The sequence below is a fragment of the Pelobates fuscus genome, chromosome 6, assembly GCF_036172605.1.
Source record: "Pelobates fuscus isolate aPelFus1 chromosome 6, aPelFus1.pri, whole genome shotgun sequence".
NCBI lineage: Eukaryota > Metazoa > Chordata > Amphibia > Anura > Pelobatidae > Pelobates > Pelobates fuscus.
In genome coordinates, this window is record NC_086322.1 from 289999143 (window position 1) to 290023415 (window position 24273).

At 40.3% G+C, this 24273-nt stretch overlaps 1 protein-coding gene across 4 annotated transcripts in view; it reads left to right on the forward strand.

Annotated features, from left to right (window-relative positions):
- HNF4A (hepatocyte nuclear factor 4 alpha) overlaps window positions 1–24273 on the forward strand; it is a 138740-nt gene that overhangs the window by 105076 nt on the left and 9391 nt on the right. For 3 of the 4 annotated variants that reach the window (XM_063459423.1, XM_063459424.1, XM_063459421.1), the window contains exons 2-5: window positions 11424–11598; window positions 14298–14392; window positions 22854–22960; window positions 23245–23400. In XM_063459423.1, coding sequence (XP_063315493.1) covers window positions 11424–11598; window positions 14298–14392; window positions 22854–22960; window positions 23245–23400 — 533 coding nt within the window. The remainder of the gene's footprint in view (window positions 1–11423; window positions 11599–14297; window positions 14393–22853; window positions 22961–23244; window positions 23401–24273) is intronic. The other variant, XM_063459422.1, reaches the window with a different exon arrangement.

Below are 24273 nucleotides of genomic sequence, written 5' to 3' on the forward strand. Positions count from 1 at the left end.
GTCAGTCTCTGCCAATCCTATGTGGAAGCATTGTGATTGGCTCAGAACACCACTTCTGATGATGTTAGCAGACAGGGGCAGGTCTGAGGCAGACAGAAGCAGAGCCAGCAGATGCAGACTTGAATACAGTAAGATTTTATTATATTTAGGTAGGCAACAGGGGGTAAATGGCAAATAAGTGATATTTCTGACCAAACAAAAGTGATGCTTCTGACTTAAGATGGCTACCCCTACTGAGCAAGGATAAGAAAATAGATGCACTAAACAGAGGTATTCACTGTACATATAACCAGAGGCTATAGTACATGTAATCATTGTCAGTAATAATAAAAAATGATGACAGTTTTGTTTTTGTTTTTTTATGTGAAAATTTCCTTCTATAAGGTATGTTGATTAATATTACATTGTCACTTGTGGTGGGTCTCTGCAATTCTTCCCAAGATCAATCCTCTGTGACATGTCTGCATAATAATGGTGAGTGCAAGATCCACACATGCACAATGAGATGGAAAAGGCCTCATTGTGAACCAAGGCAAAAATAATGCTTTTCCCATCATACATTGTGAGAGAGAGCTGATAGGAAAATGCTAAATTTATAAAAGTTCAATCAATTAAAAAAAAAAAAAAAAAGTTCAATCAATTATCTATCGCGCACAAACTCTGCTTTTGCACTAGAATAATTTTTTGTAAGTTTGTCATAAAGTTTTTAACTTTATAAAAATATAAATGTGATATTCAAGCCACACCCCAAGTGTGCAAAGCATCACCGGAGCTTTAGACCTACAACAGCTGATGGACTTTATTTTGACCTCCCCAGGATAAAAGGATAATCTAATAAAAATGGCTTTAGTCACTAATTGTACTATACGAAAAGTAAACTATAGTCCCCAAAATTATAATCTTTTCTTTGTTATTATTATTTCATATGGTCCCTGCCATCATAGTGACCTCTATCACCCCCCATACCTTCTAAATTTTCAAGAGAATAATCCCAAATCACTTTTTTCCAACACCGATCATCATGCAGCAGAGAAGTAATGTGGATTAAAAGTGGACTCACGGCAAGACCGCTCTCAGCCACTCAAATGCTTCATACAGAGAAGCATTACATTCAGTACTTCTCTGTGAGAAACATAATAGCTACATTTATTGTGCAGACATCCTCATAAAGTGCGTGAAGAACCTAGTCTGACTCAGTTGTGGGTATGGAAGCGCCATCTAGTGGCTGTCAGGGTAACAGCCGCCGTAGGTGCCACAACTGCAATGATTTACATTGTGAGACCGAAATGGCAGGGCCACTTAGAAGAAGTAGTCTCAGCGCTTGTAGTAGTCTTATAATTTCCAGAATTCCAGTTGAAATAGGCAGGCTGTAGCTGAATTAGAGAATTTATCCTGATCAGCTATTTCAGATAAAATTTTCCATTCAGTATTTAAATTGCTCCAGTTTGGTACTTGGTGAATAACTCTGATAATACGAAGTTAAAAGAACACGTTCGACCTCATAACAGCTTCAGCTCATTGAAGTTGCATTTGGGCCGGAGTTTCCGGACGCTGTCTTACCTTCTGGGGCTAAACTTGTTCCAGCAGTTTATCCCCCCGGAGTTGGTCCATGTTGCCTGATACTGCTGCCTCGTGACTCTCATCCTCTGGTTGCCGTAGTATGAGGAAGGTTTAGCCGATGGTCGTCGATAAGCGATGAGAGTTTCAGCTGACACTCTTGGCCTATCACTGGGTACCCATTGAGATAAATAGTACATTAGAAGACAAGCATGATGGCAGAATGGACTTCTATAAAGTTGTGAAAAAAAAAGAGAGAGAGAGAAAAAATATTTGAGAAATTTGCCAAATTATATATACATATATTTAAAAAGATGAATTTTACTCTATAGAAAACAAGCACAATAGTACAATAGCCAATCATGTCACAGAGTGTTTTTTTTGTTGTTGTTGAGATTCACTTTAGCTGCCGATCCAAGACTCGCCATTGTATGACATCACATCATATTTTGGCGACACTCACTGCTCACAGGTTTTTCAGTGCAGATTGATTTATGGCCGAGTGTAGTAACACCTTAAAATATTCTTCTCCCCAGTTGATCGATCTTCATTATTTAAAAGGTTGTTTTGGAGGGATTACAGCCCAAGTATTCTTTTGTTTGCAGGAATGTTGTAAGATAAGAATTCTATAGGTCTATCTGATCAGCTGAGATAAGATGAGCTGGCTATTTGGTTCAAAAACAAGGCCTGTAGCCGTCAAAAACTATTTAGCAAGAGTATTTAATGTGAAAAAGAATCAACGTTGTTGCAAGCAGTCTTTACTTCAGGGGTATAAATGGAGGTGGGGCTCTAATTGGACATTTTTAGAGAATTCATGACCTACTGATAAAAATGTATCCATTAACAGTATAATTTAGAACAAGACCAACGTATCTTTTTTACACAGGCTAATTCCTAGACACATTCATTGTATTTTAAAGCCCTCCTATTGACTTTAATTGTATTGCTTTGAAGCTCTGCTACACACCAATACATACCTCCCAGTCTCTATTTAGGAGGGTCAGTCCATATTTTGGGCCTAATTCCATCTGCCCCCTTTTTTCTCATAATTTCACTCTTTTGTAGGAGCTCCATATTGTTGGTGTCTGAGTGTATAACAGAGCTCCACAGCAATAATACTCCCAGTAATGTGTCTGAGTGTATAACAGAGCTCCACAGCAATAATACTCCCAGTAATGTGTCTGAGTGTATAACAGAGCCCCACAGCAATAATACTCCCAGTAATGTGTCTGTGTATAACAGAGCTCCACAGCAATAATACTCCCAGTAATGTGTCTGAGTGTATAACGGAGCTCCACAGCAATAATACTTCCAGTAATGTGTCTGAGTGTATAACAGAGCTCCGCAGCAATAATACTCCCAGTAATGTGCCTGAGTGTATAACAGAGCTCCACAGCAATAATACTCCCAGTAATGTGTCTGAGTGTATAACAGAGCCCCACAGTGATAATACTCCCAGTAATGTGTCTGAGTGTATAACAGAGCTCCACAGCTATAATACTCCCAGTAATGTGTCTGAGTGTATAACAGAGCTCCACAGCAATAATACTCCCAGTAATGTGTCTGAGTGTATAACAGAGCCCCACAGTGATAATACTCCCAGTAATGTGTCTGAGTGTATAACAGAGCTCCACAGCTATAATACTCCCAGTAATGTGTCTGAGTGTATAACAGAGCTCCACAGCAATAATACTCCCAGTAATGTGTCTGAGTGTATAACAGAGCTCCACAGCAATAATACTCCCAGTAATGTGTCTGAGTGTATAACAGAGCTCCACAGCAATAATACTCCCTGTAATGTGTCTGAGTGTATAACAGAGCTCCACAGCAATAATACTCCCAGTAATGTGTCTGAGTGTATAACAGAGCTCCACAGCAATAATACTCCCAGTAATGTGACTGGGTGTATAACAGAGCTCCACAGCAATAATACTCCCAGTAATGTGACTGGGTGTATAACAGAGCTCCACAGATATAATACTCCCAGTAATGTGTCTGAGTGTATAACAGAGCTCCACAGCAATAATACTCCCAGTAATGTGTCTGAGTGTATAACAGATCTCCACAGCAATAATACTCCCAGTAATGTGTCTGAGTGTATAACAGAGCTCCACAGCAATAATACTCCCAGTAATGTGACTGAGTGTATAACAGAGCTCCACAGCAATAATACTTCCAGTAATGTGTCTTTAAGCTACAATAAATGTGTTTAGAGATCAGTCTGTGTAAATAAGATACAATGTTATTGTTCTAAATTACATTTTAATTGTATAAAACAAGCCTACAATTCCCTAAAAGGGTATTGTGGATGCATTTTCAGCTTGTGGGAGTGTGTGTCTGTAGAGGAGGGTGATTTTTGTATTGTTTATTATTGGGTTTGTGTAAATAGGTCTGTCAAAGAGCTGTAGAGTGTGTGTCTAGAGGCTGTAGAGAGAGATAGTGTGTTTGTGTGTGTAAAGGATGTAGTTTGTGTTTAGGGTATCCGGTGTGTATGTTTTTTGTGTATAATGATTGTGTGTGTGTGTGTGTCTGTGTGTAGGGAGATGTACAGAGGATATAGTGTCTCTGTATATAGGTGTAGTGTGTGTATGAGGGGTGTAGTGTGTGCTTAGGGGGATGCAGTGTATCACCAGTGGGATGGTGATGTAGATAACTGTAACAATTTTCAGGGTTCTGGCCAATTATTAGAAATATGTTTTCTGTAGTTTATCAAGTCCTTTTAGGTTGTTGAATTTGCTTAGTATGCAATGGTTCTGCATGTGATCACTTACGATTGATTATTTAGCACAAGGTGTAGAATCCTTTTTTTTTTCATAGAACCAATAATGACAAAGTGTCATCTGAAAAGTATTGTATTATAGAAAGTGATGTACACAAAGGACTGTATTGGAGGGCTACTCCATCCACCATAACCACGTCAGTGATTTGACGTGGTTATGGTGGTAGGAGTATTTATGTGCAATGTTTCTGCTTGAAACACTGTATATACTAGGATATATGTAATTGTGCTAGTAACACCCCAGCACACGTGACATTGGCAGACGAGAAATGCCAATGTCAATTCTGTGCATAAAAAAAGTCTATCGTTTTCCATCTCCTTTCCTCCCACCCACTGCGTGCTCCCTCCCACCTTCCTCTGTTTCCCTCAGTATTCTTTTTTAAAAAGCCTTTCCACCATCTTCACTCCCTCCTTCCCTCCCCTCGCCAGCCCGTAGCATGTGCATGTCCTCTGAGCTGGTGAAACGGACCAATTACAGGCATCTCTATGAGAAGCCTGTGATTGGACCGCACAAGGCCCCAGTGATATCCGACGTGGCGCGGAAGTCATAGCCGGGAGCTTCACCCAGCCCGGATTCCAGATGGCTAAAAATCTGTTTATTTTTCACGTTATGGTACCAACAGAGAAGGGGACCGTCTCCAGGGCTCGAGTCCTGCAGGAACGCGTGGGAACGGCGTTCCTGCACTTTTTTCACAGCAGGAACGCCGTTCCCCCTGCAGGCACTCAGGGGGCGGCAAAAAATGCCGCCCCCAAATGCCCTCTGTTCCCCCTGTCATGGGGGGGGCCACCTGATTGCCCCCCCTCCTCACCCCCGGCGGGCGGCTCTCTCTCCCTGTCACACGCGGCGAGGGAGCTGTGTCCTCTCTGCTCCCTCTCGCCGCGTGGGTTGTCTGCTGATGCCGGGAGCCGGAATATGACGTCATATTCCGGCTCCCTGCATCCGAAAACGGCGCGCGGCAAGAGGGAGCAGAGAGGACACAGCTCCCTCGCCGCGTGTGACAGGGAGAGAGCCGCCCGCCGGGGGGGAGGAGGGGGGCAATCAGGTGGCCCCCCCATGCCAGCCTCACTGCAGCCCCACTGGACCCCAGGGACCCATCCATGCCAGCTTTCCTGAAAGGTAGGGAGGCTGGGTGGGTGGGCAATGTTTATTTGAATAATTTGCATATATGTATGTCTGTTAGTGTATGTGTATGTATGTCTGTGTGTATGTCTGTTAGTGTATGTGTATGTATGTCTGTATGTATGTCTGTTAGTGTATGTGTATGTATGTCTGTATGTATGTCTGTTAGTGTATGTGTATGTATGTCTGTGTGTATGTCTGTTAGTGTATGTGTATGTATGTCTGTGTGTATGTCTGTTAGTGTATGTGTGTGTATGTCTGTTAGTGTATGTGTATGTATGTCTGTATGTATGTCTGTTAGTGTATGTGTATGTATGTGTGTGTGTATGTCTGTTAGTGTATGTGTGTCTGTTAGTGTATGTCTGTTAGTGTATGTGTATGTCTGTTAGTGTATGTGTGTTAGTCTATGTATGTGTGTGTATGTCTGTTAGTGTATGTGTATGTCTGTTAGTGTATGTGTGTGTCTGTTAGTGTATGTGTATGTATGTGTGTGTATGTCTGTTAGTGTATGTGTGTGTGTGTGTGTGTATGTCTGTTAGTGTATGTGTATGTATGTGTGTGTGTGTGTATGTCTGTTAGTGTATGTGTGTATGTCTGTTAGTGTGTGCGTGTGTGTGTGTATGTCTGTTTGTGTGTGTGTATGTCTGTTTGTGTGTGTGTATGTCTGTTTGTGTGTGTGTATGTCTGTTAGTCTATGTGTGTGTATGTTAGTTCATGTCTGTTGGTGTATGTATGTGTGTGTTTGTGTCAGTGTGTGTGTGTGTGTATGAGTGTATTTACGTCTGTTATCATATGTACGTGTGTGTGAGTGTATGTGCTTCTGTTAGTGTATGCATGTTTGCGTGTATGTGCTTCTGTTAGTGTATGCATGTGTGTGTGCGTATGAGTGTATGTGCTTCTGTTAGTGTATGCATGTTTGCGTGTATGTGCTTCTGTTAGTGTATGCATGTGTGTGCGTATGAGTGTATGTGCTTCTGTTAGTGTATGCACATGTTTGCGTGTATGTGCTTCTGTTAGTGTATGTTTGTAAGTGTCTGTCAAATCAGTGAGAGTCTGTTTGTCATTTAGTGCGTGTGGCTATTAGTGTGTGTCTGTCAGTGTGTTTGTGTGTGTCTCTCTGTCAATGAATGAGTGTGTGTCAGTGAATGTGTGTGTGTGTCAAATCAGTGACGTCTGTGTGTTTGTCACGTAGTGTGTGTGTTACTGTCAGTGTGTATCTGCCAGTGTGGGTGTCTGTCAGAGAGTGTGCTTAGAGGGACACTATAGGCACCCAGACAATTTCAGCTCATTGAAGTGGTCTGGGTGCAGTGTCCCAGTCCCCTTAACCCCTTAAGGACCAAACTTCTGGAATAAAAAGGAATCATGACGTGTCACACACGTCATGTGTCCTTAAGGGGTTAAACCTGCAAGTGTAATTATTGCGGTTTCTCAGAAACTGCAATAATTACCTTGAGGGGTAACTCCACCTCTAGTGGCTGTCTATCAGACACTAGAGGGACTTTCGGGTGGTTAGGTGACCAAAAGTCGCCTAACTGATGCTGGACGTCCTCACCCCTGTGCATGAGGACATCCAGCATCTGCTAAATACCCATAGGATTTTAACCCCATCAGTGTCGAATGAGGGAGGGGGGGCACTACAGGGAATTATAGTGCCAGGAAAACAGCTTTGTTTTCCTGGCACTATAGTATTTCTTTAAAAGGAGCAGGAAAAGGTGGAGTCTAAAGAGGAAGGGGTGGGTTCTTAATCAGGAAGCGGTGCGCCCTTGACAGGAAGGGGTGGTAAATTTAGATTGGGGGGTGCTCCGGTATAGTCATGCCTAGGGCAGCACAAAATTAAAATACACCACTGTGTGAGTGTCTGAGTATGTGTGTGCGTCTGTGAGTGTCTGAGTGCATGTGTATGTGTGTGCACGCGTTTATATATGCATACGAGTGGGGGTTTTTTTGGTGGGGGAGAGTTCCCACACTTTTTTCCCCAGGACTTGACCCCTGACCGTCTCCATAATGCAAAATAGGGTGTTATACACAAGCATTGTCCCCGCCCACCCCAAAAAAGGGTTAGAGTACCCCTTTAAAGGTTAACAAGCTCTGTCTGTTTATATAATAAGATACAATTATGTCGTTAGCTCAACAGGCACAAAATTATAAGAAAGTCAAATGGGCACATCCAATCATAGGACAACTGTTACACAGAAATTGTGACCTCCAGGCTTTCTCCAACCAGCATCAGCAGTACAAATCTGCTATAGAAGAACCTGGGCTTGATAGGAAGTACCTGTAATCTATACCCTGCAGTGCTCATATGAAGTTAGACATTATTAGGTTATTGAATAGAGACTATGTTTTTGCACATTTACACTTTCATAGATAGTAAAAGAGCATCACATGCAATTGTTCGAGGAGTAATGTTTAATTCTCTAATAGCAAATTGATCAAAAAGGGCAATGTTTAAATAAGGGGTAATTTTACCATCAAACATTAACAATGTTTTTATAAATTTTCACATAAAATGTTTTTTTAAGATTTTAATTATTTCATATTTTATATAAATAATTTGCAGAATAAATAATGTTTTATTATTAGGAGGCTCGGCTACATGTTTATAAGGTCTCCAAACTATGTATTTGTAGAACTTATAGTTACTAAGATATAAACAAAAAAAAAGATACATTTTCCTTATAATTGGTATTATTTTACCATTAGTACGTCCTAAAAAAAACATCAAAATATCTTTTAGCGAATGAAACTTTAGACTTTCCATTCTTAGAGAACATTTTGGTATATACATTGAACATCTCCTCCATTATCTCCTCTCAACTCCACAATGTATTAACACATTTTCTGTATGAGCTCTATTTTAGATTACTTCACCCTCTTTCATACCTTCCAATGGACAAAGAGAGACACTTTAATTCTAGAAGTGGGAGTTGGGGTGTGGCCAGGGGCAGAGCTCTCTTGAGAAATTTCAGGTGACTTAAAGGGACAATATAGTCACCAAAATAACTTTGGCTTAATGAAGCAGTGTTGGTGTATAGATCATGCCCCTGCAGTCTCACTGCTCAATTCTCTGCCATTTAGGAGTTAAACCCCTTTGTTTATACAGCTCTAGTTACACCTCCCTGCATGTGACTTACACAGCTTTCCTAAACACGTCCTGTAAAGAGTCATCTAATGTTTACACTTCCTTTATTACAAATTCTGTTAAATTTAGAATTAATTATCTAGCTAGCTAGACCATGCAGGAGCCTCCTTTATGTAGTTAAAGTTCAATTTACGGAGCAGGAGATAAAAACTTTTTAAAGTAAACTACATCTGATTGAAAATAGAACCATTTTATTTTCATGCAGGTTGTGTCAGTCCCAGCCAGGGGAGGTGTGGCTAGGGCTGCATAAACAGAAACAAAATGATTTAACTCCTAAATGGTAGATAATTGAGCAGTGAAACCTGAGAGGCATGTTCTATACACCAAAACTGCTTCATTGAGCTAAAGTTGTTTTTGTGACTATAGTGTCCATTTAATAATAACAATTTATTTATTTATTAATTTTGCAACTAATATGTAACAAATAAGCTCCTGAGAAATAGAGCACATCGAGGGGAGAAGGGTAAATCGAAATTAAGGGAAGGGATAACCTGTAGCTCCAAGTAGGTCCCTAACGTGCCTTTATCTCTAATAGATACTTATTTATTCTCACTTTTGTTACATTTGTTTCCAATAGTTGTTCGGATCGCTTTTTTGTTTAATTCAATTTACTTACCGGAGCACTATATTGTTACTTTCTGCTTCGGCTTGCTTGTCATTTTTTATTTTATTTTATTTATTTGTATTTAATTTGATTCATTATTTGGTTTCTATTTTTCTTCTCTTTTTTTTTTTCTCATTATTGGATGGTTTCGTTAGCCTGGCGCTGGCTAACATTTTATGATTAATTATGAATGAGTTATATTCTCCAAAATGTATTTATATCATATTTATCAAAGGTTATGTTCTATTCGTTACTTATTTTTGGGTTGCTTTCTAGCCATGAGAAAGTCTGGATTGTGAGTTACTAATAGTTATCTGCCTCCGATCCCTTCTCCCTCTCCGTTTCAATAATGCAGAAGAGAAAGATCAGATCAGTGTAGTAAGATTTAATAACTGTGACGGTTGAATGGTCCAGCAATATTGCCCATTAGTTTATTTCGATACTTTAGTATGAATATCTTGACAGCTCATTGACGAGATTTAATCTCGCCGTGCATTGTTTATGGTTGCACACAGAGAACAGATGAAAGTATAGGAGTAGGATAATTTAGGTGCGGCGTGGAGTTATTTTTGGTGATTCAGAGACCATAAAATGACAACTCACGTGGAATGGTTACAAAGGTAACTGTCATAAAGTTTCCGTTCCTCGTTCCCCATTCATGTTCATTTAAAATCTCTTGCTAGACTAATGATTAAGGTCACCATTTTTTAACTACACTTTGCTTATTCATTAGTGCTGTCTTTCATTACTAGAGTTGGGCCTGTTTAGAAGTTAGTGGTACGGTGGAGCTTCAATATTTGACCAAAGTATCTCTGCCAGAACCTCTCTCCTAATCCAGCAGAGTTGTTGGTGAATTAGAGCAGCCCACCCAAACAAGAGCTGATGAAGATTGAAAACAAGAACATTTTATTAGGTTTTACACACTTTTATACTCCTGGCAGGGGGTTGTTAACTCAATAATGGAGATGCCACCCAGGTGCCTCTGAATCTGGGAGATGATCAGATCATGTACTGCTAATCTAACCAAGCTCCAGACATCCAGACATCTAACACAAATATCCCTTAAAAACATCACCAAAAACAGTAATAATCCCCACACATTTGGAATCTCTGGATAGTTCGTCTCGGAACGCCCTATATGGCAAAATAGCGCCCTGATCACATGTCAGTGATACAATCGCCACCCGGTTAACGATTTGACCCGACGTGGCTGAGCTACAATGCAAAGAATAGTCCCACGTGGCCGGCCTAAGTTGCCGTAGTTCCCTGTAGCACTGTCCAGCAAATTGAGGTTGTCGGTTGGTCCATGAAGCCATGGCCGGGTTATTAATAGTTATTTTAGGCCGATTTTGGTTAGTTTCTTTACAAGTGGTTTCTATGATACGTGCACATGGCCAAAGTCTGTTTCTGACCTAATGGCTGCAGAGTTATGTACGTATACTGGAGACCACCATTGTGGCACTATTGTTTTGGTGGCAAGATATCAAGTCATGTGATATTTGTGTACACCACAACTCTGCCTCCTTCAACATTAAAGTATGATTAAATTACTCTCCAAACAAGGGGTTCAAGAACATTGCTCTCCAACTAGACCATTGATTCTTAACCTTTTATGACAGTGACCCAGATTTTGTTAAATGAATGTCATAGAGAAGCATTTGATTGGATCATATCCAAGCTCCGAGCGAACACGTATGCAGCAAGCTGAGGAATGGATGGAGTGTGGGGTGGACAAGGGGTGGACAAAGGTGGAGAATATAAAAAAACGAACTAATATTTCACAACGTAGGAAGGCAGAGAAGGCTGTGAGGGAATGCACCAAAGGAGGAGGACATATAAACTTCCCCTTGCTATAACCAACTGGGTCACATCGGGCTTACGCCCCACATCAGCTGCATCTGGTCTTCTACAGTAGGGATAGCTGAGAGTGTCGATGATCACTCTTAGCCACTGAGCACAGTCCTCCTTAGTGTTGATTTGCTCTATTGGTAAGATGGCTTCTACTGTAAGAAAAGACCGGTGGGATCCAGCACACTGTAGTGGTTATGGTGCATTAAGTGTTGCTTTGATTTTGATGCAGTTTGGTTGTATACATTTTCTGTAGCCATGCTAACGATGCTCTGGTAAAACGCATTGTTTAGAAATAACACTATTGTATCCATCTGTCTTCATGCAACACGTTTCCATTTGACTAACTTTTTATACCTTGTATACATTACAGATACCTCCCCATCAGATGTAGCGAATCTCAATGCATCAAACAGTATTGGTATTAATTCCTTGTGTGCGATTTGCGGAGACAGAGCTACGGGGAAACACTATGGAGCTTCCAGTTGTGACGGTTGCAAAGGATTCTTCAGACGGAGTGTTAGAAAGAACCACATGTATTCTTGCAGGTAAGATTATTATTGTTCATATAGAGCCAACATATTCCGTAGCGCTGTACAATTATAAAATGCGAATGATTGACATTGACAACAGGTAATTGACATACAGAATATTAACAGAGACAAGAGGTGAAGAAGGCTCTGCTCAAACAAGCATCAATAATATGTTTCATTTTCAATCCGATCTTACAGCACAATGTGTTTACTTTAGAACTTTTTATCTCCTACTCTGTCAGTTGAATTTTAATCGCGCACAGGAGGCTCCTACAGGGTCTTGCAGGTTATTGACAGAGCAGGGGATACGAAATGATTAATTAAACAAACCGTGGAATACAGGAAGTTAAAATATTAGATATCTCTTTACAGGAAGCATCTAGAGGGCCATGGTTTGTTTGTCGTATTGGTTAAAAAAATAATAAAACTTCCACTACTAAAGTTTACACAGTGGAGATATCACCATCGAAACCAATGGAATGTGAAGGAACATTCCACTCGTGTCGATCTCTCTCTCCACTTCTCTAGTAGACAAACTTTTATTAATCATCCCATATGTTTATGCATTGCAAGTGAGTCAAGGCCGACTTTCAACCTGGAGTTTGTAGGAAAGCCTAACTTAGTAGCCACTCATACAGTTTTTGTTTTTTATTTTGCCGACATTTTCCAAATTGACCAATTATTGTCACTAATATTAGCTGCAATTAATGCACACAGGAAATATCCAGGGATGAATATTAAATAAATGGCGTCCTGTGGGAGCACGAATTTCTCAACCAAAATAAAATGGATAGAGTAAAAAAAAAATTACAAAAAATTTGAGCTCATTTTTTTTATCTCCCTGCAAAAATGAATTAAAAAAAAGAAAACTTGTTTTTTTTTTTTTTTTATATTCATTACATTTGGGGGCTAGAGATCCTTTGTCTAATGGATAGATTCTACAAGAGGCTGTTTCAAACTAATCGAACCAAATTGCTGGACAACCCTGTTATTTTCATGGGATGGTTTGCTTTACAATTCATAAATAAATAAAATAATGGAAATTAGCAATTTATTAATATAATATTTTTGTTTTTTTTTGCATAGTCGCTCTTTTTGTAAATTAGGTTTTCTTAATTTAAGACATAAGAAAAGAGTAAAGAAAAGAGAATTATGGAAGAATATTGCACCAAAGTCAATATGATAGAGTGTACAATTGATAGAAATATGAATATAAAACATAATAGGACATATATGAAATGTCTGTGTACCTACCTATCCTTCGTCACTGTATGTTACATGGACTTACTGTATTAGCAGTGATACCAAGCAGCGAGGTTACAACATAGGAAGCAGCTTCAAAGGCTATCGTACACCAAGAATAGTTAGTACAGCTGTACAGTCTAGAATAGATAAAACGTAGATGGTTACTTTTAGGTAGAATATGGAGAAAAAGGAATGTAGAGAAAGTTACAGGTTGAGAGAGGAAAAATTCTGTAATTGAATCTATTTTATAGGAAGTATCTCATGTCTGCCTGTCAGACAGCCTCTAACAGGCGTGGAAATTGCAAATTAAAACCAATGCCATTTTTATTAGGAAGTCTGCAGGTGACATGACTTTGGTACACTGTCCCTTCAAATATCCCTTTAAAAAAAATAGATAATATAGTGTGAAATTGAATACAAAAATGTTCAACCTCCGACTGCCGATTGATGGGTGAAGGGTTGGAATTAGAGGGATCACATAAGATATAGTAGCTATTGGAGCTTAATGAGCCTTATCAGTCTAGTAAATATATTCATTAACAGATTGTCTGTTGTGTTCCCAGGTGTTTAATCTGACAGTCCCTCTAGCAATGACTTGTTAATATCACAAGTGTACCTGCACAAAACATTTCATTCAGCCGAGCGCCCAGGGGTATTTTTTTAATTATTTCTTTATTGAAGGTGAACATTTCATTTATTGGTTACTCAGTTATATGAAATCGTTTCTTTTTTGTTCATCAAACCAATTAAATTGCTGCTTAAAATATTGATTAGAAATGCATATTTAAAACAGGTATAAATTAACAATCTTTTGTTCAGTAATGATAAGGTGTCCGCCGTGATACAGAAAATATACATGTCCTTTAGATTATGCCAAAAAAATGAGGATCTAAAATGATTTTAAAATTTTTACAGATAGGATTATAAATGGGGACAGAGATGTCATCCTTAAATAGGATGGGCCTGGATCTTGCACGAATCTGGTTAAAGGGGCGCTGTAGATACTGTAACCGTTTCATTGTATTGAATTGGTTACAGTCCCATGGCACTGTCCCTGTCCGTCCATTCAGTGTTAAACAATTTTTAAATAGTTTAACACTTAATGAGTGCCCCTGGCCACCCACAGATCGGCCCACATTGAATGTATGGCTAAGGCCGAGATTACACACTTCCTTCCAGCCGTACCAATTCATACCAGCAATGGGCGCTGTGATAGGCTGAAAGCGGTCACCCGACAGATCCCAACAGCCCATAGCTGCTCAGCCAATCCCAACAGCCCATAGCTGCTCAGTCTAATGCCTCCTTACAAGACCAATCATCAGAGGTGATTGGTTACTGCAGACTTTCAAAGTTCCATCCATTTGCACCTGTTAGTAAATAGTGCCCTCTATGTCCTGGGTAAAGTACTGCACTCACCAAGCGGGATTGTATCAGACATTATCGCTTATACTCTCCTTTTCTTCTTTCAGGTTTAGCAGACAGTGTATCGTTGACAAAGACAAAAGGAATCAGTGTCGTTACTGTCGGCTGAAGAAATGTTTCCGAGCTGGGATGAAAAAAGAAGGTGAGGCCAGAATCTGGATTTCTGAAGGTGCCTCTGAACCTCTAAATTATTTTATTGCCCATTAACCCTGGAGGCATTTGGCAGACCGAACAAATTAGAATACATAGAGACAAGGGCTTCCTTCACAAACACTGATGTTATACAGCTTTGCCTTTTATGATAAGTTTGCACGTCAACTTGGAGAAAACAACGGAACTTTCATTGTGTTTGACAAGCTATGCCATTTTAGTTTACCAATAAAGTCCTTCCTATAGCTGTTGAGCCAATAGGAGAAATCTCTGTAGATCCAGTGGGGCCCAAGGCAGATTACAAGTTTAAGCCCCCCCTTGATTCTTAACATAGGGATGCTTAATGGGGCCGAGCAAACTCATGATTTCGAGGAACCTATCTAACCCCTGGGCCCTAGGCAGCTACCTAGGGTCACCTTAAAGTTATTACCACTTTGATTGAAGGCTAAAACATAGATCTCTCATTCTTTTTTTCATCACTACCATGTAACATAATGTCAAAGAGAGCAAGTGTCTTTAACCCCTTAAGGACTAAACTTCTGGAATAAAAGGGAATCATGACATGTCACACATGTCATGTGTCCTTAAGGGGTTAAAAGGACACTTCAAGTTGAAATTCCCTGTTACAGTTAAAAAAAAAAAAAAAACTACAGGCACCATAAACATCACAATGCGCTTTAACTACTTATCTTGGGAAAGTGCCATGGCACTCCTAGCACCATAACCACTCCGTACCACTGAAGGGTTATGATGCTGACAACAAATTTTGACCCGTGAAATACTACCCAGTTATTTATTGAGAATTACCATCCACTCTTTTTTGTTCAATCTTCTTTATGCGTCGAGACGAAAAGTTTCACGAATTACATCTTAGGTTGCAGGGAGTAGAGATAGTTAAAAGGTTTGATTTAGAATTATTTTTTTTACATTTCCCTTCTATCCATGCGACTGCAGTACAAGGTAATGTACTACTTATAGACGTGAATATAAAAAGGATTAAGGTTAAAAGGTTTAAAACTTAGGTGCTACAATCACCAATGTGGGTCACTTATTCACATAAAATAATACAATATACAAAAATGTGGACAGTGAGAGCACTCTATTGCACTTTACCCTTATTACACACGTAAAAATCTCTCTTGTAGACCTAAAAACAAGAATGGAACGTATATCGGGTAATAACGTAGCAGCTCAATAAGTATTAAATCTGCTGATGGAAAAACTCACATGGTCATGAGCCACTTATAAAAGCTGGCTCAGACTATCAACACAGCATAAGTTCACTCTGGCTCCAAGCTTGTCCCTTCTGTGGTCCTTTATCCTTATTGTCTCAATTATTCCAGGATGCAAGGAATGGTGAAACCAAAAGATTTATTAACACACTAAGGGTAGCTGGACATAAATGAATTAAAAAATACAAATATTAAAAAGTCCTCTGGACATTAACTCAACGCGTTTCGGCACGTAGCCTTTCTCAAGAGTTCATTCTTCTTTACTGCTTGTTTAAATGCCGTCTTTTGGCGCTCTTTTCTTCCGCCCGTCCTCAGTTACTTCCTGGTTCCGGTTTCCGGTCGCATCACACCGCGTCCCCGGCATATGACGTCACGACGTTCTCTTCGTTGTTCACGTCGTGACGTAGATCTTAGGGGCGGGACCTACTGTCGCTCGAGATTCAGCCCAAATCCAAAATGGATTTACAAGAGTCCAAATATGGCAAAATTGTAACATATAAATAAAATGCATAATATTAGCATTCTAAAAACAAAATTCTATATGCATATTACATACTAATAAAAAAAACTCAAAATATAAAAGACACATTTTAAACACATGTGCTGAGGAGAAAAAATGGGACATCAATTAGTATTCATTCTTAACATTTAGAGCCAATCTACATAGAGTAAAATTGAGATCAACCCAGAAATGTAAATATAAAATATATATATAAAATATATATAAAAAAAAAATATATATATATATATAAAATATATATATATATATATATTAATTGATACAAAATATTAATATTAAATATACAATATAGAAATTTATATAAAAATATAAAAAAGGAGGTAAAAAAAATCTATATATATATATGACTTAAGAGAAAAAAAGGGAATTATAGATATGGGGTAATCTCAAAATCTGCGTTTAAACCCTGTGGCATTAAAGTGTCCATATTAAAAATCCACATCATCTCGGTTTTATTGAGTACATTTTCTTTATCCCCCCCCTCTCCAATGTATGTCAACCTTTTCTATTGCTACAAAATCTAAATCCCTAGGATCACTATTATGATGTTCTAAAAAATGTTTGGAAACACTGTGGTGACATAAATTGACGATTTAATGTTATAAATGTGTTCCCTAATTCTAATTTTCAGGCTACGGGAAGTTCTGCCTATATATTGCAATCCACATGTGCAAGTTAACATGTAAATCACATTCAGGCTATTACATGTTATAAAGGATTTAATATCGTATTCGTATTCTTTTTTAGTGGTATTCGATAAAAATTGGGAAAACTTTTAACTTTTACCTTTTCTCAATTTGCAACCTCTACACTCCCCACAATAATAAAAGCCTTTTTGTTGTTTAAAAAAATTATTTTCATCTTTCTTATCAACATCTAAAAAACTTTTAGTTAAAACTTGCTTTAGATTCCTAGCCCCCCTAAAAATAATTTTCGGGTTGTCTTTAATAAAATCAGTCAACTTATCATCTGTTTTTAAAATATGCCAGTTTTTATTAATTATTTTCCTCAAATTCTTATTATGGGTACTAAAATCGAAGATCAGGGGTACTTCTTCGTCTTTATTCTGAGTCAAATTTTTGTTTTTGTATTTTAAAAGTGATTTCCTTTCAATCTTTTCAACCTCCTTAAAAGTTTTCTCTAGGGAAGTACTCTTATAACCCTTTTCTTCAAATTGTTCCATTAGACTTTCCGCCTGCTGTACGAACTCTTTATTTTCAGTATAGTTCCTTCTAGCTCTCAGGATCTGTCCCTTTGGAATATTTTGCAGACACGGTCTAAAATGGCAACTTTCGCAGTTGACTTGACTGTACCGGAACTGTACCGAAAATAAAGAGTTCGTACAGCAGGCGGAAAGTCTAATGGAACAATTTGAAGAAAAGGGTTATAAGAGTACTTACCAAGAGAAAACTATTTATCCATTGCGGTGAGCCATGCCTTTTGTCGAGAGCGAGGTACTCCCCGTGCCCCAGGCCTGTTCCAGAGCCTGCACTTTGTTGCCACAGACTTGGGTCTTCTTTGAGTCAAAGTGTTTCCCAGCCGGGAGTTTTCAGGGAGCTTTACCGTGTTGGTGTCGGCTTGTTGTTCCCTCCTGCATGTGTGGTCTGTGCTTCGGGGTGTTCCCAGGGTGGCTCTAGGCCCAGGAAGGTGTAAGGTGGCGTGGTGTGCCTTTGATGCGGTCGGGTTGCCTTTGGGGGGGTCTCTCGTGCTTCTTCTCTCGTAGTGCCTGTTTTCTCACCCATGGTGGCACCGCAGGTTGAGCTCGGTTCATCTGCTCCGTTAGGTCGGTCCAGAATTTTTCGAAGGCTGCATCCAGTCTCGCTTCAAAGCGATCGAGTGAGTCAGTAAGGCCATCTTGATGTTTTACCAATGTTTGAGTCACTGGCGCATCCGCCATCTTGGGTGCCACTGCGAGGCATTCTGCTTGTCGTATGGGCAGCTCACAACGACCTCGGAGGACCTTAGAGTGGGGCCCAGTGGGGACCGGGATGACCCCCACCGGCCCAGAGGGGGGGAAAGCGAGACCAAGGCTGCTTGCAAGTCGAGTAGTGGACAGGAGACCAGCCGCGCCTCCCGCAAGGCGCCCCTTCACCACGGGTGTATTTCGCCATCGGGTTTTTACCGCAGTGTATTGCCTGCGTGTTTCCAAGTCGAGGTATGACCTTGATGGGTGAAATTTTGGGGCAGATTATCGTTTTTTTGGCGTAGATATGCTTTAGGGTTGAGGAGCTTCCTCACCCTGCGTCCTGTTCAGTCAGCAGCCAGGCCCCGCCCACTATATATTTTTTATATATATTTTATATTTACATTTCTGGGTTGATCTCAATTTTACTCTATGTAGATTGGCTCTAAATGTTAAGAATGAATACTAATTGATGTCCCATTTTTTCTCCTCAGCACATATGTTTAAAATTTGTCTTTTATATTTTGAGTTTTTTATATGGTGTAATTTAGTATGTAATATGCAAATAGGATTTTGTTTTTAGAATGCTAATATTATGCATTTTATTTATATGTTACAATTTTTTTTTTTTTTTTTTTTATAATTCTTTATTTTTGGTGCAGGTTTGCAGGCAAAAATATACACCGTTTTTAAGACTTTTGAAACATATGTTACATTTAAGGCGGTACATAGTTAAACATTGTGCATATAATCAGTCAACGTGGTATGTTGCACTTTTTGTAGGTTTTGGTGGTCTGTCAGGTTGTATCGATATGGGTGCTATGTGGGTATGACCCCCCGCTATGCACGCGATCGAGTGGATAACGTGCCGTTGAGGTGTATGTGTATTGAGGCTCCATGTGGTTTTGCAAGGGGGTTGGTAGTCGTGTTTCTGGTGGAGCTGGTCCGTGAGCTGGTTGCTATTGATTCGTCATCTTCTATGTGAGTCCCTTTAGTTTCCAGTCAGTCCCTCTCTGGCGTGTCTGGTAGTAAGGGAGGGGGGGGGAGTGTCCTGAGCTTTGTGTGTGCGTTGTGTGTGTGTCCTTGGGGTTGGTCGGTTGTATTAGGTGCCTATTTGAGTGTATTTTTGGATGTCTGAAATTAAGTATAAAGTGTGGAACTTAAAACGTAAAACATTAAACATTTAGTAGCTTTAAGCTAATAGAGTTCTCAAGAATGTCTCTGCGGCTTGGGTTATTAGGGTACGCTGGTCTATTCAAGTTTTTGGTCTTCCAGTTCTCCTGTGTTCAGTGGTGGATGTGTCTGAGTCAGTATCCGTGAGGAGCTGCATGTCCAGTGGTCCTTGGACTGGGCTCTGCTGCGGTTGTATGTCCAGGGCTGTTAGGAGCGCAGGAGTGTCGGCTGGGTCTGTGGCTTTATAATATTTCTCTCCCTTGGTGATCCATATAGTTTGCGGTGTCGCCCATCTGTACGTCAGGCCTGCCTTCTGCAGAGCTTGTGTGAGGGGTTGCATGGCTTTGCGCCACTGTAGTGTGGCTCTACTGAGATCTTGAAAAAAGGATATTTTACAGTTCTCAAAGCCGTATGGTGACTTTCCTTTCATCGCCGCTAACAGGGCTAATTTGTTGGACATCGTTTGGCACCTGAGGATGGTGTCTCTCGGCGCGGTTGCAGGAGCCTTGGGGGATTTTGCTATTCGGTACGCCCCATCAAATGAGAAGTATTTAGCCTCTTTGGCTGGGAGTAGTGATGCCACTAACCTTCTTATGAAGTGCGGTAGCTCCTCCAGGGGTATGTTTTCGGCTATTCCCCTTAGCTTTATGTTCTTCCTCCTGCTCCTGTCGTCGAGTATTAACAGGTGTCTGTTCGTTTCTGCTTGTTGAGTCTGTATGTGTTGCACCCTGTCGCTCAATTCTTTAAGTCCTTTTTGCAGGTCTGTCACATTGTGCTCAGTGGCTTGTGTGCGGCCCTGGACTGACTGTACCTCCATTTTGAGGGCCTCCAGATCTGCCTCCCACATCCTTCTGAGGTTATTTTGGAGACCGGTTAACATTTCTTGCAGCTCCCGTTTGGTCGCCGGTGAGTCCGCGTTTTCCGGGCTAGGAGTACCCTTGTCCGACACGGTAGGGCTTTTCTGTGTGGTCTTGCTAGCTGTCCGTACCGGTGAGAGGGGGTGCTCCCGGGCAGGTGAGGGCTCCCGTAATAACGGGGTTTTTACTAATGCCGGTTGCTGCAGCATGTAGCTGATGTCGTGTTGCGGCTTGGCTGCGGGCGCAGTTTGTCTTTGGGATTTTCTCCCCATGTCGCCCGTTAGCAGGTTCAGGTAGTCGGGATCGGGGTCGTCCCAGTCTAGGTCTAGTGGGCCTCCGAAGACTGCTGGAGTGTGCCGGATGGCGCGGTAGGCCTTGGTGCCGCGGGTCTGGATTTTCTTGCCCGGGGTATGTAAAAAAGGCATCGGCGGAATCAGGGTGGCGTGCTGTGGCAATATTTGTCACTCTTTCGTCGAGTTTCCCCAGGATGGTGGAGATATTAGCTGGATTCTATGAATCAGCGCACGGAGCTCAGAAAATGGCGTCTAGTCGGTTGTGCTGTCAGGCTCCGCCCCCCTATATGTTACAATTTTGCCCTATTTGGACTCTTGTAAATCCATTTTGGATTTGGACTGAATCTCGGGCGACAGTAGGTCCCGCCCCTAAGATCTACGTCACGACGTGAATACGAATATGCCGGGGACGCGGTGTGATGCGACCGGAAACCGGACGGAAGAAAAGAGCGCCAAAAGACGGCATTTAAACGAGCAGTAAAGAAGAAGAAGAATGAACTCTTGAGAAAGGCTACGTGCCGAAACGCGTTGAGTTAATGTCCAGAGGACTTTTTAATATTTGTATTTTTTTTATTAATTTATGTCCATTGGTTTCACCATTCCTTGCATCCTGGAATAATTGAGACAATAAGGATAAAGGACCACAGGAGGGACAAGCTTGGAGCCAGAGTGAGCCAGAGTGAACTTATGCTGTGTTGATATGCTGTTAGTCTGAGACAGCTTTTATAAGTGGCTCATGACCATGTGAGTTTTTCCATCAGCAGATTTAATACTTATTGAGCTGCTACGTTATTACCCGATATACTTTCCATTCTTGTTTTTAGGTCTACAAGAGAGATTTTTACGTGTGTAGTAAACTACTTATAGACGCTCTTTCGCTATTGGGGTCTTTGCATAATTTGCAAAGACCACCCAATAGTGACTTCTCCGCTGGCAGCGCGGTGGCTGAGGGGTGCAGGGATAAGTTATACTTACCTACACCTGTCCCTTACTCCTCTAGACAGTCCTCGCACATGACCACAGGAGCTCCCCCCATTATGTATGTGCAGAAGTCACAGGAGGGTGTAATACTTGTCTATGGGGGTTTGCTATAAAAAACTAAGTTTTGTTCAGAACTGAACCTTTCACTGGTTTAGAATTCCCAATTTGTAGGTGCTTGAGCTAGAATTGTTCCTAAATGTCTACATATACATCTCTTGACGTGCCAAGAGGCTGCTGCAAGACGCCTTGACAGATAGTTAAGGATTACCTGCGTGAAGCTAATTATGTTTTCGTAGATGCCTTACCGATGTCTGTTAATATTCAATCAATCTCCCATTAGGTCTATGACCAACTAATTCTGAACAAACATTCAAAAAAACAGCACGCAGTGCCTGAACTCAGCAAGTTTACTGATAACGGCGCCATAACCTTGAGTCAATCTCTCTTTACAACTCTGCTGACTGCACATTTTTTTTCTTTTTCTTTTTTTAATTCTATTTTTCCTTTCTAGTCTTTGTGGCGCTTAGTCATACTGGTTATCAGAGTTAGATTTACGAAAAAAAAATAAGGATAAAAAAAAAAAAAAAAAAAGGTGCTGTGCTTTAGGTAGAGCGATTGGCGACGAGCACGTTGTTATCTTTTTATGACTGCAAATTATTTGGTAATCATATTATTCCCTCAACTAACCCCAGATCAACTACGATTGCATAGCAACTCAATGTTTATTTAAGGTAACAGGACTGGAAAACAAAATCTGTTTTTTAAAGCAAGCACCAAAAAAATAGGCAGGTGCAAACAGTGCCTCTCGACTCCTCCCAGATCAGATCATGGCTGTGCAGCCTGCCTGGCCCCTGACTCCCTCGGGCCCTTGTCCATGACCGATCTGCCCGAGTGGTCAGTCCGCCCCTGGATGCAAACAATTTTATCCACGGTAATCAGGGACCGTGAGAACAATCAACAGGGATTACAGCAAAGCTGTTAGTCTCCAGGATTTTAATATGATGTTTTCTTACCTACTATATTTAACAAACAATACGGCTCTTTGGAGGCGGGCCTGGGGAGCAAGAATAACCAGTCAAAATATTTCAAGTCCTCCTTCCCACCACTAAGGATTGGCAGAGGACTTGGGAAAGATATTCAGCCTCTCCACCTCTTCAGCCTCTCTGTTCTATTCAACTAAATCAAAATGGAACCTTTGTACTTGGAAGCTCGTAACTGCGTATCTAATTTCTACTACTGTCGTGCTCTAATAGCACTACATTACAGTTCAAATATTACCAATATCCCCATTGGAATACAAATAGTTTACCTCTAAACCCTGGACCTGTGGTGGCCCTTAAAGAGTGGTTGAAAGCACCGGATTAAATTTCCCTAAATAGTTGGGCGTTTAACATCCCTGACTGGGACACTCTTCCTAAAGTATTTCACTTTTGTTTTAGGATGGTTTTAACCATTTTCACGCTTTTAACTCATTGTGTTCGTCTCTCATTTTAGCGGTACAGAATGAACGAGATAGAATAAGCACAAGAAGATCGAGCTATGAAGACAGCAGCTTACCTTCTATCAATGTACTAATCCAAGCAGAGGTACTGTCACAGCAGGTAGGAACGTGATAGTGTGATAATCATTTTACACATACTTGTCTTTTGTGTTTAGAGGTCTTCTTCTCTTGTGTCTTTGGTAGTTAGAACATTTAGTAGAATTTGGCCAGGTGTGTCTTTGGTTTTTAATTCAATAGTTACTAGACCAAAGTGCTTAGTCACTGCTACGCAGATAATGTTAGATAAAAACTCCATCTATTCAGGTATAAAAATAATCTTGCATCGTGTGACGTGATGTATCCCTATCTGTTGTAATAAAACATTCGGTATTCTTTTTCGTGCAGATAACGACCTCGGTATCAGTGTTAAATACAGACATAAGAGGGAAGAAGATTGCTAATATTACAGATGTGTGTGATTCGATGAAACAGCAACTCCTGGTTTTAGTAGAATGGGCTAAATATATCCCAGCCTTCTGTGAGCTTCCTTTAGATGATCAGGTGGGTTGAAATATCAATTCGATTGAAAATTTGAGAAATAGAGTGGCCTGTGGGTTCTGTAGTAGAGTTGGGTTTGTATTAATTAAAAGGGTTTCAAGGAATCAGGAATTATTGGGAGGAAGATTTAAAGGTAATACCATCTTCGGAGATATAGACGCAGGTCAAGAGGTCCGTAAATGTGCTATCAAACAAATGTCTCCCTAAGATAAAACCCATGTCACCCTGACAAACAGTGGTCTTGTGAATGTTTTGGAAAATTACTAAATTTTTTTACCTGGCACCCTCTGATACAGGGGATTGTGTGACATTACTGCCATTTTTAAATGATAATTGCAGTAATTATTTCTCTTTCTTTAGTTCGTTGGTTCGTTCGTATTTTCTTCGTTCTTTAACTTTTGCTATTTTTCTTTTGTTCTTTTGCCTTCATTCTTTTTTTAACGTTACCCAGAAATGGTTAATTAATAGCTGCCCGAAATGGAATTAAACTTATAATTTTTTTTTAGGACTAATGATTAAGCTTTGTGCCGTTAAAGGATTTTAGCGCTTAACCTTTTAAATTGTTAACCTTTGTGTGTTTTATAACCTGTGATGTTTAACAGAATATAGAAAGAATCCTTAACAGAGTTTAGACATCTCCATGAACAATTTGCCCCCCTCCCCCTTTTCAGTATTTAACCTATTGAATGCACTGACACCCAATGCCCTAGTCCCGAAAATTCCTCACTTAGGACATACTGGGACTGAGACTGTCTTCAGCTATACAACTGTCCATTTGTCCAATTCAGAAGAGGTATTTAAGGACATTGATATTATATAGCAATGCTCCATATAGATTGAGATCTATATACTAAACTGTGCAATGCAGCAATTTTT